Genomic DNA, 17,222 nt, shown 5'->3' with positions numbered 1-17,222 from the left:
AACCAGTTTGTCCTCCACGGCCATTCTTATTTTTTTTTTTTACTTATTTATGATAGTCACAGAGAGAGAGAGAGAGAGGCAGAGACACAGGCAGAGGGAGAAGCAGGCTCCATGCACCGGGAGCCCGACGTGGGATTCGATCCCGAGTCTCCAGGATCGCGCCCTGGGCCAAAGGCAGGCGCCAAACCGCTGCGCCACCCAGGGATCCCCTTCACGGCCATTCTTGATATCCACAGTATGTTCATCTCTCCAAATCGTAATTTACATTGGAAAAACATCTGTGCAGTTACATTAAGCACATTTTCTAGTTCATGTCTCTTGTATCATCTACCTGGCATGGTGTGTCCTTCCTTACTGGGCCAATCTTCCATTATTCCTCAGCAATCAGGCTTCCTAACTGAAAACCAAACAGGATTTTAACTCTCCTGTCTGCTGCTTTCAGTTGGATTTCAATGTTCCCTTACCTAACAGTCAGTGCATATATGACTACAACGTCTTACTCCTTTCCCTCTCTGTTTCTCTCTCCTTCCCTCCCAGAAATATAAGGAAACAGGTGGATGAAACTTAAGTGATGTGTTGAATTTACCACCCTGCCCTTTATTTCCTAGTACAATATTTAATATATGATGCTGTAATAACACTTGATTGATGGAGTAATAATGAAATACCTGGCGGATGCAGGAGAAAAAGTATGAGTATGTAATATGGAACACTTGATTTCTCATGATTTTTCCATCTCAAAATTCCTGAATGACTCTGGAGATTGTACTGAAGTTTCTATATTATGATCTCTTTATTTCCATAAAGGTTTTGTTTTGTTTATATGTTTGTCTCTTTGTTTATTTTGACACACGTGCTTAAATTTTTAGATGACGAGAAAGTTCAAGACACACCAACACCTTGTTCTTATGGAGTACTTGGACACTCTAGAACAAGGGATTTGGGTGCCTTTAAATTCAGTGATAGATGCATATTTGTGAATCCTTCTGGAGAAGAATCCAAAGAAAAGAAAGCTGCACCTGGGACTGAAAAAGAGGAGAGAATAGGAAGCATTATATCTTCGGTATTTTGTTCTTTGTGTTTCTTCCTTCTCATTCCCCGGTTGCATCCAAAAGCCCACTGACTGATAGTTGCCATGGGGTATGATGATGCAAAAACCATAGAATGCACACAAATTGCACAAAACATATATGCAACACTGAAGAGTCTCGATTAATGTGGATTGTTAACTATTATATGCAGTTTTGAGAGACTGTAACTATTTCAGAAAAGGGAAGGCTGAAGTGTTAATCGCTGTGGATTTTAGGAACAGAACATCTTTACCACGTGAATGCGGATCTGCTTGGTCTTGGCACCGTAGACAAGTGGATTAAGAAATGGGGGGACCAGTAAGTAGAGGCTAGAAAAGAGGATATGGATATAAGGAGGGACATGAGCACCAAACCTATGTGTGAAGAAGGAGAAGAAGGCAAGGAGGTAGAACTGGAGGAAGACGCAGATGTGGGCGATGCAGGTATTGAATGCTTTCAAGCGGGCCTCCTTCTGGGGCAAACGAAAAACTGTGAAGAAGATCTGTATGTAGGACAAAGTGATGAAGGTGAGGTCGAACCCTGCAACAGCGAATGCCACAAACAAGCCATAGATTTTGTTGACCCGCACATTTTCTGCAGCCAGTTTCACAATGGCCATATGCTCACAGTAGGAGTGGGAGATGGTGGTTGTATGATAAAATTGAAACTTGCACTTTATGAGTACTAGGCCTGGGGCCACTAGAATGGCAGCCCTGAGTGTTATAATAGCCCCTATTTGGGCCACCAGCTGGTGGGTGAAGATGCCACTGTGTCTGAGTGGATAACAGATGGCCACATAACGGTCCAGGGCCATGGCCAGGAGGATGCCTGACTCTATCCCCTGAAACATATGGATGAGCCCCATTTGAAGCAAACAGGAATCAAAGTAAATCTGTGGCACATGAAACCAGAATATGCCAAGCATCTTGGGCATAATGGTGGTAGCAAGCGCAATATCTGTGACTCCAAGCAAGCCTACAAAAATATACATGGGCTCGTGAAGTCTGCGCTCTGATTTGATGATGAACAGAAGCAAGGAATTTCCAATCATAGCAATGAGATACATGGCACAGAATGGAATCCCAATCCAGCACTGCACAGACTCTAGGCCTGGGATCCCTATTAGTGTCAACACAGAAGGCATGAAGATTGTAATGTTGGAGATGGACATAATGTCTTTGGGTCTCCAGATAGAAATGAAAGAAGTATCTCAGTCAGTGATACTCTTCTATTTTCTTTTTTTATCCAGTCATCAGAAGGAGTCTCTCTGATTTTGACAGAATATTAAGAACATAGTATCCATATCATTTATATTATTGAAAGTAAAAAACTTTACCGTCACTGTTTCAGAGTGGACTTCCACAAGCACTAGTCCACAATTAGAGGTCATGTGCATGGCAGGCCAAATGCATTAGAACCACCAGATCATCTGAGTAAGGGAATCAACTGCTGACCTATCTGTTAGAGCCTTCTGGACCTGTGGACAAAATAATTATACCTGTTTATTTTGCTTGGAAAGGGCCTTTGAATCAGAGTTGATGAATCTATTTCTCCCATTGCAGCTACCCTAGAACTCTATTATTTTCCACTGTCCTTAGGTCCGGAATTGTCAGTTTGACCCAGCAAATAGAACTCTGACTCGAATATAGTATAAAAGCTCACTATTACAGAGAAGACAGCAAATACTGACGTCCAAATCATATATGTAGATATATATGTGTAATATATGTAGATATCTACATCTATCTGTATTGTCTGTATCTATGTAAGACTGGCTGCCCTTTCAATGGATTGTGAAGGAGGACTTTTGGGAAAGATTGTCTAAATCACAGTACTTTGGCTATTCTCGGCCAAAATCCCATACTGTTTTTACATTTCTTATAAGGCTGCATCTTATTTTGCCTGTATTATTAATAACCAAAATTCTGAAAATTAGTTGCATGCTTAAAATAACTGACATTCTGTAATACACACTAGTGAAAACCTAGAAGCCAGGAATAGTGAGGAGGCAGGAGGACTCATTCTTGCTGACGACAGGATGTGGTAAAATGAGTAAATGGGTAACTTAGAAGAATAGAGGCCAGTTTTGGGGCCTCATAGTTCAGAGCGGTCATTAGCCTGAGACTTGGCTAATTTAGTTTCGTTACTACTTAATAAAATACAGATCATTTGAACTGCTGAATCATTTTGTGAGCTCAGGATTAAGAGATGTATAGAACATAAGTGAGGGAAAGAGTAGACTCCTCATCCAAAGTCAAATGAAGAAGTAGAAATGCAAGACAGAGGGCAAACGTTGGGAAACCAGAAATGATTCAGGAGAGAGCCATAGAGCAATTGGAGAGAATTTTAATGAACTCTTTGTTTCCTAGTAAAGATTACTGGATTTCTGGAAATGTGGGGTCTTAGTCCTTACATAAAATCATTCTTGATTCAAAAACATTGGTTTTTAAAAATTACAGTCTTGAATCAAGAAACTCTCAAGCTATAAAATAGTTAGACTGTAAAAAATAGGGTACAGTTATTTCACTCTTTCTTAAACTCTCCAACACTGCTGCTTTATGTCAGCAAGCTCCTGATCATATAATCATATACCCAATGTCACCAAATATGCCAGTAATGCAGGAAGAGCCGTGGTTTATGGGGCTAAACCTCCAACGGAGGAACTCAGTCAACAAGAATCATTCTATAAAGAGAGGCTGTCAGCTGACCTATACTTAGAAGAGACCAGTTAGCCAACTAATCCTTGATTTCCAAAGCTTTGCTCCCCAATGTTTAACTGTACAGGTTCACAGATCATTGATTCTTTCATTAACTTTTTTCTTCTATATTAATTAGGATTAGAATAGGAATCCTAGTGTAACAATCACATTGTCTGACTCATTCAATTGAAAGGAGCTGCCATGGGAGCATTACCTGACAGGTACAGATGGTGGGAAGGCAGGTGGAGAAGACATATGTGAGTACACTGCAGGTGGAATGGAGTGGTTATCCTTGGAAGAGCTGGCAGCAAAACAGTATGGGAATATACTTGGGGATGGTGAGACTTCTTTGCCCTTTGTTGTTGGGAACCACATCTGCTCTACCAGATACCTGAAGACCAACATCAATCTTCATAGCACCATCCCTCATTGCTTACCTATCATCCACCTTTCCTCCTCCTGAGATTCTGGTCTCACTCCCTGGTATCTTGTGCTAGGAAGTGCCTCTTTTTTTCCATCTGGATCCTCTGTAACAGCCCTTGTCAGTGTTAGCATCATAAACTCTGATCCACTTGGTGCTGGGGCTATCTGCCAATATGTGGACATCTCTGGGATAGCCTTTCTGCTTTTCTTCTGTCCCTACAATTCAGACTTGCTCCCTCTTCTGTAAGTCTGTCTGAGATCATATTGGTGTTTTCATCTCCAACAATGTGCCCAGAAGGTCTGTATCCTGCTGAGGCAGAAGCATAAATTTATTGAGGTTGATTACAGGAGAAAGCTGCTGACACTTAACTGTAATGTTCCCCAGTGAATGTGGTGAAGGAGGAGGCCTGAACATGGGCTGAGAGATTTCCTCACCACTAGCCCAAGCCACAAGGGGCCCAGCAGCTCATAATGAAGACTTCTGGGGTTCAAAAACCCCTAATGCATCTGAAATAATCTCTAAAATTGGCAGAACCTCCTTGCTCTCTTCTCTTCTTTTTCCCCACAAAGTAAATGGCAGGCAAATTCATAGGCATAAATTATATTTTGATTAGTTCATTTTCTTTTCTGCTGTGCTCATATGAGATGATATAAAGAACATGTAGAAGTAGACATGCTCCAATGCCATGAGTTCTATGTAAATAAACATCCTTGTGACCCTTTTTTCACTTAGTCTCAAAACAAAAAATGGTTTTTATGGTTTCCTGATATCCTTCAAATTTAAAGATAAATGGATTTGATTTTTCAGTTAAGATACACCTCATGATGTAGTTGGTTAAAAATTAGTTTTGAATTGGACTGTCTAGTTTTGAATCCAGATTCTGCTATTGTTTAACTTTTAACTTTGTACTGGGAGCATTATACTCTCTCACTCTTCTCACTTCTTCTGTGAAAGCCTTAGAAGGGCTATAGAAAACCAAGCATAAGAAATGATCAATGTTACCTAATGAAAGGACACTCCTGTGGCAACTGGAAGGCTCAGCCTGTTATGCATCTGCCTTTGGCTCATGTCATGATCCCAAGGTCCTAGGATTGAGCCCTGCATCAGGATCCTTGCAGGGAGTCTGCTTCTCCCTCTCCCTATGTCTCTGCCTCTCTCTGTGTGTGTCTCTCATGAATAAATGAATAAAATCTTAAAAAAAAGTTTAAAAGAAGCAAGAGATTTAAAGCTGCTTGAAAACAAATATTACATAATATACAGAGATGACAGACTAGTTTTCAAATTTAGAAATCTAACTTTCATAACTTTCAGAAGTAAGACATGTAAAAGAAATACCAATAAATGAATAATGAAAAATATTTTATTTCTCAGAAGGGTTCCTGAAAGATTAAAGTGGGAATAAGTACTGATATAAAAGAGAGATTATATTTTAGAATTATTTAATGAACAGTCACTAGGATTAATGATGAAATAGGTGTTCAGTAACGCCCAACATCAGCAGCAATGATTGCAGTTTTGGAATAAGCAGAATCCCTCCGTGCATTTCCTATTGATGTTCCTTCAGAATCCTTTCCTGTGCAATGGATCATTAATATATCTTTTTCTTCTTTTTGTGTTGCTTTGTGTTGTTGCTGAGTAATTATTTACTTATTTAAAAAAATATCTTACTGAATTCTAGCATACATACAAAAATCATATGTTGTCCAACTGAGATAATTGTCATGAAGTAAACATAAATGACTTAGCCCCTGAATGAGGACTATAAGCTTACTTGTACCCCAGAAAGACCCACCTCTTCCCATTCTGTAACATTCCCCTTCACAGTCATCCCTTCTTCAAGGGAAATGACTCTCTTGACTTCTTTTTTTATTGTGGAAAAAAAAAATCAACCCTATTTTGCAGCTTATCCAATTTGTGGACATATCACCTTTCATCATGGTCTCTTATGATTTTTTGTATTTATGTGCTGTCAGTTGTAATGTCTCCTCTTTTACCTATGATTTATTCATTTAAGTCTTCTCTCTCTTTTTAGGTTTAAAGTTCTGTCAGTCCCATTCATCTTTTCAAAATAAACAACTTCTTACTTTTGTTGTTTATCCCCCATTATTTTTTCTGTTCTCTACTATGGTTATTTCTACTCTAATCTTATTTCACTTGTGCTAATTTTGGTTCAGTTTGTTCTTCTTTTACTAGTTCATTGGTGTAAAGTTAGATTATTTATTTGAGATATCTGACCTTTTGAATATAGACTTTTCTTCTTATTACATTCCGATGTAGTACTACTTTTGTGGCATCCCATAGGCTTCAATTTGATATGTTTTCATTTCATCATTCTCAAGAGATTTTCTAATTACCCTTTTTGTTTGTTTTCTAAGCCACGAGCCATCAGGTCTTCAAGACCATGTTATTTAATATATAAATATATAAATATATACATATGTATATATAATCTCTCTGAGTTATGAGCATCTGAGAGGTAAAGATTTTTGGAACAGATATTTCTAAGAGATTTAATTTTTTACCATATTCCTGTTCCTACTCTGCATCAACCTAGAATTCCCATAGAAAGAGCTACTAGTGATTACGAATTGATTCAGAAAATAATATTTTCAGGACATGGTCACAAATTTGTTTGGTCTTCACACCATGGACTTCACACCATAGACTATAGGGTTGAGGAAAGGAGGGACTAACAGGTAAAGGTTTGACAAGAGGATATGAACATATGGCGGTATGTGAGAACCAAACCTATGTGTGAAGAAGGAGAAGAAGGCAAGGAGGTAGAACTGTAAGAAGACACAGATGTGGGCAATGCAGGTATTAAAGGCCTTGAATTGTGCCTCCTTCTGGGGCAATTGAAACACAGTGATAAAGATCTGAACATAAGACAAGGTGATGAAGATTGTGTCAAACCCCAAGATACTGAAGGCAACAAAAAGACCATATATCTTGTTGACCCAGACAGATCTCTTCAGTGGCCAGCTTCACAATGGCCATGTGCTCACAATAAGTATGGGACATGACTGTAGTTCGGTAGAGTTTAAGATGACATTTGAGGAGTCCTAGGCATGGTGCTACAGGAATGGCAGCCCTGGGATGCCTGGGTGGCTCAGTGTTTAAGGATCTACCTTCTGTTCAGGTCATGATCCGGTGTCCTGGGATTGAATCCTGCAGCAGGCTTCCTTCAGGGAGCCTGTTTCTCCCTCTGCCTATGTCTCTACCTCTCTCTGTCTGTCCCTCGTGAATAAATAAATAAAATCTTTTTAAAAAATAAGAATGGCAGTCCTGAGTGTCACCCCAACTCCAGTGTGAGTCAAGAGTTGTCGGGAGAAGACGGTGGCATGTCTCAAGGGGTCACAGATGGCCACATAACGATCTAGGGCCATTGCCAGTAAGATGCCTGATTCAATTGCCTGGAATGAGTGAATAAGCCACATTTGTAGAAGGCAGGCTGCAAAGGAAATCTCTGGCAAATGAAACCAGAAGATGCCTAACATTTTGGGAAGAATACAGGTGCTAAGTGCAATGTCTGTGGCCCCCAACATGGCCAAAAATATGTACATGGGCTTATGGAGGCTGTGCTCATATTTGATTATACCTAAAATTAGGGAATTCCCAATCACAGCAATGAAATGCATGACACAGGATGGAATCCCAATCCAATGCTGCACTGACTCCAACCCAGGAATCCCAGTGAGTGTTAGCACAGCGGGCATGAAGATGGAAGCATTGGGAGTGAGCATGATGACATGGTCGGTAGAATCATGTAGTAGTGTTGCTGTTTCATCTTCTAGTCCCCGTCAAGATTACATATGTAAAAAATAAGAGGAAATCACTTTACTTCAGTAAAGTATACTTTCTGTAGAGCATGTATCATCCTCTCCTTCCTTTATTTATCATTGAAATGAAAATTAAAAATAAGGGGCACCTGTATGGATCAGTCACTTAAGTGTCTGCCTTCAGCTCAGGTCATGATCCCTGAGTCCTGGGATCAAGACCAGTGTCGCACTTCCTGTACAGTGAGGAATCTGCTTCTCCTTCTACCTCTGTTCCTCCTGTTCTCTCTCTCTCTTTCTCAAATAAATAAACAAAATCTTAAAAAAAATAAATTATAGTACCATGCGATTTGTTTTAGCAATGTATAATTTAGTTAGATAAAAGATGGTAATCTTCTCTGTCCTTTATTCTTGAATTATAGGTGACATTGAACATTTTTAAGCTTAACTGCGCATGTTGATTTTATATGTTCACATATTGCAATGTGAGCGCCTTTATATTTAGTTAACACTGTATCACATTACATAATTCTGTTTTCTTTTTTGTGGTGGGAATAATTAAGATTTGGTCTCTTAGTAAGTTTAATATTTTTGATACAATATTATTATTTATAGTTACTCTCCTGTGCATTAGATCTCTAGGACTTATTTATCTAGTAATAAAGTGTCTGCTGTATTCCCTCACCCTCAGCCCCTGATACCAACAATTATATCTGTCTTTATGAATTGGCTATTTGTTGTTATTGAAGTGTTCCCAGTACATGATGATACTTATTTTCCAATATTACATAGTAATTCAGCAAGTCAATACACTTTGAGGCGATCACCACTAATCTAGCTACCAGGTGTCCCCATACAAGGCTATTACAAACCGTGGCTACAGTTCCCATGCTGTACTTTTTATCATGTAACTACTCATCTCATCACTGCAAGCCTATGTCTCCCAGTCCCCTGCACCAATTTGGCCACCCACAACCTCTGCCCCTCTGGCCACCACCAGATCTGTATTCATGGATCTGTTTCTCCTTATTCTTTGTCAGGCATTCTTTTTGTTTCTTAGATTCCATATACATGATATCGTACGGAGTTCAGCTGTTTTAAGATCCCACTTACATAAAAAAGATAGCATATGTTATCTTTCTCTCTTTGACTAATTTCACAGCATAAGGTACTCAAAGTTCATTATTATTGTTACTAAGGAGAGGATTTCCTTCTTTCTCTGGTTTTACATGGGAACTCAGTTCAAATTTAACCACCTTTCCTCTATTCCTAAATGAGTGTGGGGACACAAGTCCTGTGTTGTGAATATCATTCACAGGTCTTGGATTGCCAATATCAGTTGACCTAAGCAAACAATGTAATTTTTGGCACATATCCTTGTCATTTTCATTTACCTTTTAAATCTTGACTTCTAGTAATTGAAAAAGGTTTTGTTCAAACTCATCCAGTATTTCTAAGTATTTATAACCGGGGAATATTAAAGTGTTTATACCACAACATTAAAGGAAACCACACCATTAAAGTCTCTCCACAGTGAGTTTCCTTAGTGTAGAGTTCCTGAACTAGAGTTTTCAACACACTGGAAATGATCCGGATGAATAACTTGAACCAATGTTCAAGAATGTTGAACATTCTCAACATACTTGAAGTTCTTTTCTAAGGTAGAAATATTATACAGTTAGGTCCAAAAGACTCATAAAAGTTTTTGGAACAATGTTAAACGACATAGCTAAGTTATCCTGGGAAAGTTTCTCGTACTTATCTCTAACCAAGAGCAATCCAATGTGAGCCACTTATGCAGCTTCAGGTATTCGAAGTAAAATTGAATGAGTGAAACAAGTTTTAATGTTTTCTTTAACCTACTACCTCTAAAATACTATGTCAACACGTGGTCAATATAAACATTTTGGGGAGACAGTTTATTTTTTTAATAAATTTATTTTTTATTGGTGTTCAATTTGCCAACATATAGAATAACACCCAGTGCTCATCCCATCAAGTGCCCCCCTCAGTGCCCGTCACCCAGTCACCCCCACCCCCCGCCCATCTCCCCTTCCACCACCCCTAGTTCATTTCCCAGACTTAGGAATCTCTCATGTTCTGTCTCCCTTTCTGATATTTCCCACTCATTATTTCTCCCTTTCCCTTCATTCCCTTTCACTATTTTTTATGTTCCCCAAATGAATGAGACCATATGGGGAGACAGTTTAAATCATCCTTTCCACACTAAGTCTTTGACCTAGTATGTATTTTGTACTTACATAACATCTCAATTGGGACTTGCCACATTCCAAGCACTCAATAGTCCCTAGTGGTTCATGGATAACTTCTTAAAGAGTGCCACCCTAAACTCAGTTTCTTTTTCTCTACCATGGAAAAAATAACAATTTCCCTTAAGTGTTTTCTTTGTCTTTCACAATCCAAATGGTTTATAAATTCATCTAAATAAATTGTCAGGACAATCTTATGAAATAATAATATTATTCCACCTTAGATGAGAACACTGTTATAAAGTTAAGTATGTTGCCCAAGGACAGTGTACTCAGGTGTTGGGGAAGGGTTTACCAACCAGAAAGCCAGGCTTTATAAGCACATTCTTTATCTGTATGGTCTACTGCCTATTAGAGAGAAAAGATATCATCTTTCAATAATTCTGATTCAAATTTCTAATTCTGAGAATTAAATAACGCTAAGATTCCTAGTTCTCATTAAATGCCAAAAAGAAATGCATAGTACTATTGTTGCTTTGAGAATAGAGACTCAGATTTCAAGCAGTTTATAAGGATCATCAGCCTTATACAAAACTATTATGATTCATAAGGCTTTCTTTGCCAGCAGGTGACCTCCTTGAGACTGAAGCCAGGATTCTAAAAGACAATACAAATTTATAACTCAAATGAAGAAAAATAAAATCAAATTTTATGTTAATGACAAGGGCTTGTTTTATATAAGCTATTACTGCTGCCCTTCAAACAAAACAAACAAAACAAAACATGTATAGACCAGTTAAGGAGGAAGGAAGCTACAAGATCTTTCTTTCTTTTTCTTTCTTTCTTTCTTTCTTTCTTTCTTTCTTTCTTTCTTTCTTTTCTTTCTTTCTTTCTTCTTCTTTCTTCTTTCTTTCTTTTTTTTTTTTTACAAGATATTTCTTAATCTGTAAGTCCAAAGTTCATTTCCAAATCTCCCTGGGTAAAGGAATTATATTTTAAAAATTGCAATTGTAAGGTATTCAGAATTTGATAGAATGGAGAGTGTAGTGTGCAGATACTAACCCTGTGTTTGCCCTCATTCTCCCAAAGGAACACAACCACTATATGTTGCATCACTCACTCAGCACCTCCCAGGATTCGGGGTTTACTCCAGTGACTCTCACACCTGCATAAATCATTCTAGTCCTAGAACATTGATGCCACTGGGACAAAAGAGAGAAGAAACAGTTCATTGCAAGATTGGTGAGACCATTTCCACTGATGAGGTCTTTATGAAGTTCCATGAAATGGACATATCAGAATGGACAACAATGGCTGAGAGATGAATTCTACAAGTGACTGAGTGTCTTTTGGAAGAAGCAGGTTAATCTTCGACTCCATGGCAGAGATTAGCAATTCAAATTACCATGTTTTAGGGGCAAGGATTCAAATGTGTTTTCTTTCTCTACTAGGTATACTTAAACTTCACTATTATACTTTCACAACCCAGAAATCACATTGTTTCCCTGTTATTTATAGTATGAAGCATTGAATTAGAAAGTGACAGTAAGATTGTGGATATGAACACAGAAACCTTTGATGTAGACTTAATAACAGAGAGGTTTCACATGCAGGCATAAAGCCAGTTTCATAGCAAATAGCAGTTCCCGAAAAAATACAAGCCTTGGTCTATTATGTAATGAGCCATGGTGCTAAATCCAGTCATTCTTTCAGAGCAGTCACTTCAAAATTTCTAAGACAATGGGAAACACAGGATTCTAAATGAACAGTTAACTATATTGTTTTCCTGAGAGGTTTCTGTCTTTATAGATCCATGTCTGTTCAATCTGTTTCCAAAGTCAATAACTTCACCTTTCTACTTACGGGATTCCCTGGACTGGAGCAAGAATATCCCTGGCTGTCCATCCCTTTCTCCTGTATCTATGCTATGGTACTGTCTGGGAACTGCCTGGTGCTGCATGTGATCCGGACTGAGCCGAGCTTGCACCAGCCCATGTTCTATTTCCTGGCCATGCTGGCCCTCACCGACCTGTGCATGGGGCTGTCCACAGTGCACACGGTGCTGGGCATCCTGTGGGGGCTCAGCCAGGAGATAGGTCTGGATGCCTGCATTGCTCAAACCTTCTTTGTTCATGGTCTGTCATGCATGGAGTCTGGAGTCCTTCTTGCCATGGCCTTTGATCGCTTTACTGCCATCTGCAATCCTCTGAGGTATACATCCATCCTCACCAATACCAGAATCATCAACATGGGCGTGGCCATCGTAGGGAGGAGTTTCCTGTTCATCACTGCTCCCATTGTCCGCCTAAAGTTCTTCCATTACTGCCGTCCTCATATCCTCTCCCACTCTTTCTGCCTGCACCAGGACCTACTTCGGCTGGCCTGCTCTGACATTCGCTTCAACAGCTTCTATGCCTTAGCCCTGGTGATCTGCACACTGTTTTTGGATTCAGTGCTCATTCTCATCTCCTACGTCTTAATCCTGCACTCAGTTATGACTATTGCATCCCGGGAGGAGCGCTTCAAGTCCTTGCAGACCTGTGTCTCCCACATCTGTGCAGTGCTAGTTTTCTATATCCCAATCATTGGTCTTACCATGGTGCACCGCTTTGGAAAGCATCTCTCTCCTGTGGTCCATGTCCTCATGGGCAACATCTATATCCTTTTCCCACCCTTGATGAACCCCATCATCTACAGTGTCAAAACCCAACAAATACGCAGCAGGTTCCAGAGATGGTTCACCAAACAAAACTGAGTACTAGAGGGCACTGTGTCCTAAGATGGGAAAGTAGTATTTCTAAGAGGAATGACTAATGACAATTTGTAGCAGAAATAATATATTTATATGTAATATTTAACAGATTAAAGCCATATGATCATCATTTTCTAATATAGTTTGGCAAAGCCAGAGAACTAAGCAGAGCATGTGTTGCTGATCTCACAAATTTCCTAATTTTAAAGTTAAGTATAATGTGAACTGCAGTGAATTATATTCCATAGTGTGTTAATGAGCACTTGCTTGGGTAATTACTAAATTTGCAGTCCTATCCATGTTTTTGAATTCTAATTTACAGTATGATTTTACTTTTTCATGTAACTGGTATATCTGGATATTTATGAGACAAGTAGCCTTTACTTATTAGCATCAGGTGTCACAAATTGACTCTGTTGAGGTTGTTGAGAAGGAAATGTTACTCTGTCCTTCAAGATTCTCCTAAACTGGTCTAAGCATTGAATTGGCATGAGAAACATTAACAGGAGAAAACAAACATAATATAATTAAAGGCACACAAAGGCACAGCAGTAAAGACCTAAAGAAATGGCCAAGGCATGAAGCTGTTATTGTTTTTAAGATTTTATTTATTTATTTATTTATTTATTTATTTATTTATTTAATTATTTAATTATCTATCTATCTGAGAGAGAAGAAAAGGAGAGAGATTCTGAAGCTGATCCCTCGCTGTGCACCAGAGCCCCCTGTGGGGCTCCATCCTGTTTGAAAGGTCATGCATGACCTGAGCTGATACCAACAGTGGACACTTAACCAACTGAGCCTTCCAGGTGCCCTGGCATGAAAGTTTTATGGATTTTAGACAAAGAAATAAAAAGCTGTTAGGAATTGACAAGACAAATAAATCTTATGCTTACCAGCTTCAATTAGTAAGGAATTCTAAATTTGACTAGAATCCAGGCTGGAGTAATTTATTAGTAATATTTACAAAGTTTATTCAGTTTTAGTTTTTTGGGTCTTTTTACAAGGCTTATTTATATAGGCTATTTTGGCCCTGCATTTCCTACATCTGATGATAAGGATGTCTCTTTACCTTTTGGTGGAAAGAGGGGACCTTTCACAGGGGAGATGTTTTTACTGAATTCTGGAGACAAAGAAGAGTCAGTCTTCCTGCAGAAGCTGTTAGTTCAAAATAGTCTTTATGACCTTATGTCAAACTTTAGGGGTGGCCTTTCCTGACCCTCACAAGGTCATTCACACCTCTTCTGCTTATAATTAAACAAAAGCATCTGGAAAACCCATTCTGTCTGACCTAACAGAATACAGGACTGGTAGGTTAGATTACATAGTTTAGTGCAAAAGTTTGGTGAACAGTGATGGAGTCAGTTATCACACTCCTACATATTCTACTGTGTACCCCCAAATCTACATAGATTTTGGTACTCACGAGATTTGTCAATTGACTATAATCTTGGTGTTTCCATATGTGACATTTTATTTATTTATTTTTTATAAATTTAGTTTCCCAGAGTTCGGAGTCTCTCATGTTCTGTCTCCCTCCCTGATTTTTCCCACTTATTTTTTCTCCTTTCCCCTTTATTCCCTTTCACTATTTTTTATATTCCCCAAATGAATGAGACCATATAATGTTTGTCCTTCTCCGATTGACTTACTTCACTCAGCATAATACACTCCAGTTCCATCCACGTCGAAGTAAATGGTGGGTATTTGTCGTTTCTAATGACTATGTGACCTTTTAAAAGAGACTTTGATCAACTTCTTTATTTTGAAGGGAGAATGCAGAGGTACAGACTGTAAAATATCAATAGCTCAGCTGGGCATAGGGTTGTGCTTTTGAGAATTTTTTCAGTGTATATTTCACTTCTGGCTCTCATCCTCTTCATAGATAAAATTAAGAATTTCAATTCAATCATAAAATCCAGGTACATATTTTTTGGTTCTCACCTTTAAAAAATACTGACTTCTCAAAATAGAAAAAAAAGAGGAAATTAAAAAAAACACAACACATAGTATCAGTCTCAATATTTATTTTATTTCTTTGAATATTATCACTTACTCAGAGCTATGTACTAGCAATGCCTGTGGCAGTAGTTACCAACAGTGATTAATTACAGTTAAACTCTAGAGATAGGAGGAAGCAAATTGTTGCACATGTATCTTCAGGTATATGAAGTTCCATCATCAATATTCTAACAAATGGGAAAATTCAATTTGAAAAACAATGTTTGTTTGGTTATCTTTGTCTTTTAGTGTTTTATTAGAAATTTAAGTTGATTTTTTAAGATTTTATTTAATTATTTGAGAGAGAGAGAGCCACATGAGTGGGGGTGAGGAGGCAGAGGGAGGGAGTCATGCAGACTCCCTGCTGAGCGTAGGGTCAGGATGTAAGACTGGATCCCAGGACCCTGAGATCCTATCCTGAGCTGAGGCAGACACTTAACCTACTGAGCCACCGAGGCACCCCAATACGATTTTTTTAAATTAGAAGCCATTAAGTTGATGTTTGTTATTCTTCTGTTCAAACTGTTACTGTATAAACCCCACGGATCCCTACAGTCTGCCTGCCTAAACAGCCCTGCCCTTGTCAGACGACTTTACCTTGATGGCTCCTTTCTGTTGGGCTCTCTGTGGTTGTACTTCTTTATGGCAGAGTGCCGGGCTCTCCCATCAGTCATTTCCTCTGTAGCTCATTTCGTAAAGATGCTTCTTGCAAATCATTGGTAATTGACTTGTTCTAGTTACAGTGGGAAAAAACATGTCTTATTTCTTCTCCTTGTTAGAAGAATTAGAGAAATAGGATGTGAAGGAAGCTTTACATTCAATTATACTATTGATTGATGATAAAAATATAAATGATCCCTATTATATATGCATTAAGGTTGACATTAAATGGAAACATTTATAGATATTATAAGTTAGATTTTGAAGTAAGAATAACTATTTGAGTTATCCAAGGGCAATAATATTATGTCCATTTTATACAACAGTAAAATGGGTTTGGGAACTTGAATTTTGCATAAGTTGAGCTTTTGTTTTTCTCCATGGATAATTCTTTTTTTTTTTTAAGATGTTATTTATTTACTCATGAGAGACACACACACAGAGAGAGAGAGAGAGAGAGAGAGAGAGAGAGAGAGAGAGAGACAGAGACACAGGCAGAGGGAGAAGCAGGCTGCATGCAGGAGCCTGATGCGGGCCTAATCCCACGTCTCCAGGATCAGATCAGGCCCTGGGCTGAAAGCGGCGCTAAACTGCTGAGCCATCTGGGCTGCCCTCTCATAGGATATTTCTAAGAAAATTAGTTTTCTTACAGTTTTTTATAAAATTTCAAACTCTTCCCTCTATGTGCTGACTACAAGATACAAAAAGCTAAATGAGCTGAAGTGAATACTAGTGAAAAGGAAAAAATTCAAGTGGTGGTTCATAAACTATTAGGGTCAAAATTCTGCCTTTACACATTTATACTTTATTTTTAAGAATTGTAACTAAATTGATAACATAATGAGAAAATAGCTATTAATGCATTATATGTGTATACAGATATATAACTACATATGCATATTTGTATCTACATATATATATATATATTTAGTTGATTCTTATTATTACAGATTCTGTGCGAATTCACCATATTGTTTAAATGTATTTGAAACCTTAAAATCAGTATCCCAGTATTGTCACCATCAGTGGACATGTGCAGAGCAGAAAAAAAAATTGAGGTGCCTAACACATATGTTCCCAGCTGAGTTTAGACAAGGTGAAGTTCTACCTTTAGGTGTCCTCTCCTATATGACTCAGTCAGTATACCTTTTTGTGATCTATTTAATGTCTTATTCTTCTCATTTCATTGTTGTTGGTCGTATGATGAAGGGGACTGTTGAAGATAGCCCTCTAATCAGGCTATGGAAATGCTGTCCAGGCTCCTAAACACAAGGCTGTGATCTATTTTACCCGGTAAATAAGTGTGGCAGTTAAGCTGCCCATAGGTGTGAGTTATAGCTTCTTTGACGGTGAGATCAATATTAAGGAGATAAAAATACTGTACATCCGGAAAACAGAACAGAGGTTTAGCAATTTGTGTATAAGGCTGATTCTACAAGTGCTATAGTAACATCTAAGGTGTTCGATGAAACTATGTAAAAGACAGAAAAGAGAAACAATTTGTGAATTCAAGGGATTATGAGGGATTAAATAAATTTAATGGGTAGCAAAAAAAAAGAAAAAGAAAAGTTTAATGGGTAGCAGATTGTGAGGGTGAAATCCAAAGGAATCTATGGACACATCACCCAGG

The 17,222-nt window shown here is 38.4% G+C and overlaps 2 protein-coding genes and 1 pseudogene across 2 annotated transcripts; 1 reads left to right on the top strand and 2 right to left on the bottom strand.

Annotated features, from left to right (window-relative positions):
* Positions 1-1,302: 1,302 nt before the first annotated feature.
* On the bottom strand, positions 1,303-2,241 carry LOC129505103 (olfactory receptor 52A1-like). Its single transcript, XM_055318044.1, has one exon. The coding sequence runs from the start codon at positions 2,239-2,241 to the stop codon at positions 1,303-1,305; it is 939 nt and encodes a 312-aa protein (XP_055174019.1).
* A 4,526-nt stretch (positions 2,242-6,767) lies between these two features.
* Positions 6,768-7,936, bottom strand: LOC129504878 (olfactory receptor 52A5-like; annotated as a pseudogene).
* A 4,056-nt stretch (positions 7,937-11,992) lies between these two features.
* LOC129504877 (olfactory receptor 51V1-like) lies at positions 11,993-12,934 on the top strand. Its single transcript, XM_055317755.1, has one exon. It carries the CDS (start codon positions 11,993-11,995, stop codon positions 12,932-12,934), a length of 942 nt encoding a protein of 313 aa, XP_055173730.1.
* Positions 12,935-17,222: the final 4,288 nt, after the last annotated feature.

Source organism: Nyctereutes procyonoides, unplaced genomic scaffold (assembly GCF_905146905.1).
Source record: "Nyctereutes procyonoides isolate TBG_1078 unplaced genomic scaffold, NYPRO_anot_genome, whole genome shotgun sequence".
Taxonomy (NCBI): Eukaryota; Metazoa; Chordata; class Mammalia; order Carnivora; family Canidae; genus Nyctereutes; species Nyctereutes procyonoides.
Note: the sequence above shows the minus strand (reverse complement) of the source record. Positions and strands in the feature narration are given on the sequence as shown.

Bases quoted from the DNA above. Each gene is read 5' to 3' on its own strand.
- LOC129505103 (XM_055318044.1), bottom strand. From the start codon at position 2,241: ATGTCCATCTCCAACATTACAATCTTCATGCCTTCTGTGTTGACACTA.
- LOC129504877 (XM_055317755.1), top strand. From the start codon at position 11,993: ATGTCTGTTCAATCTGTTTCCAAAGTCAATAACTTCACCTTTCTACTT.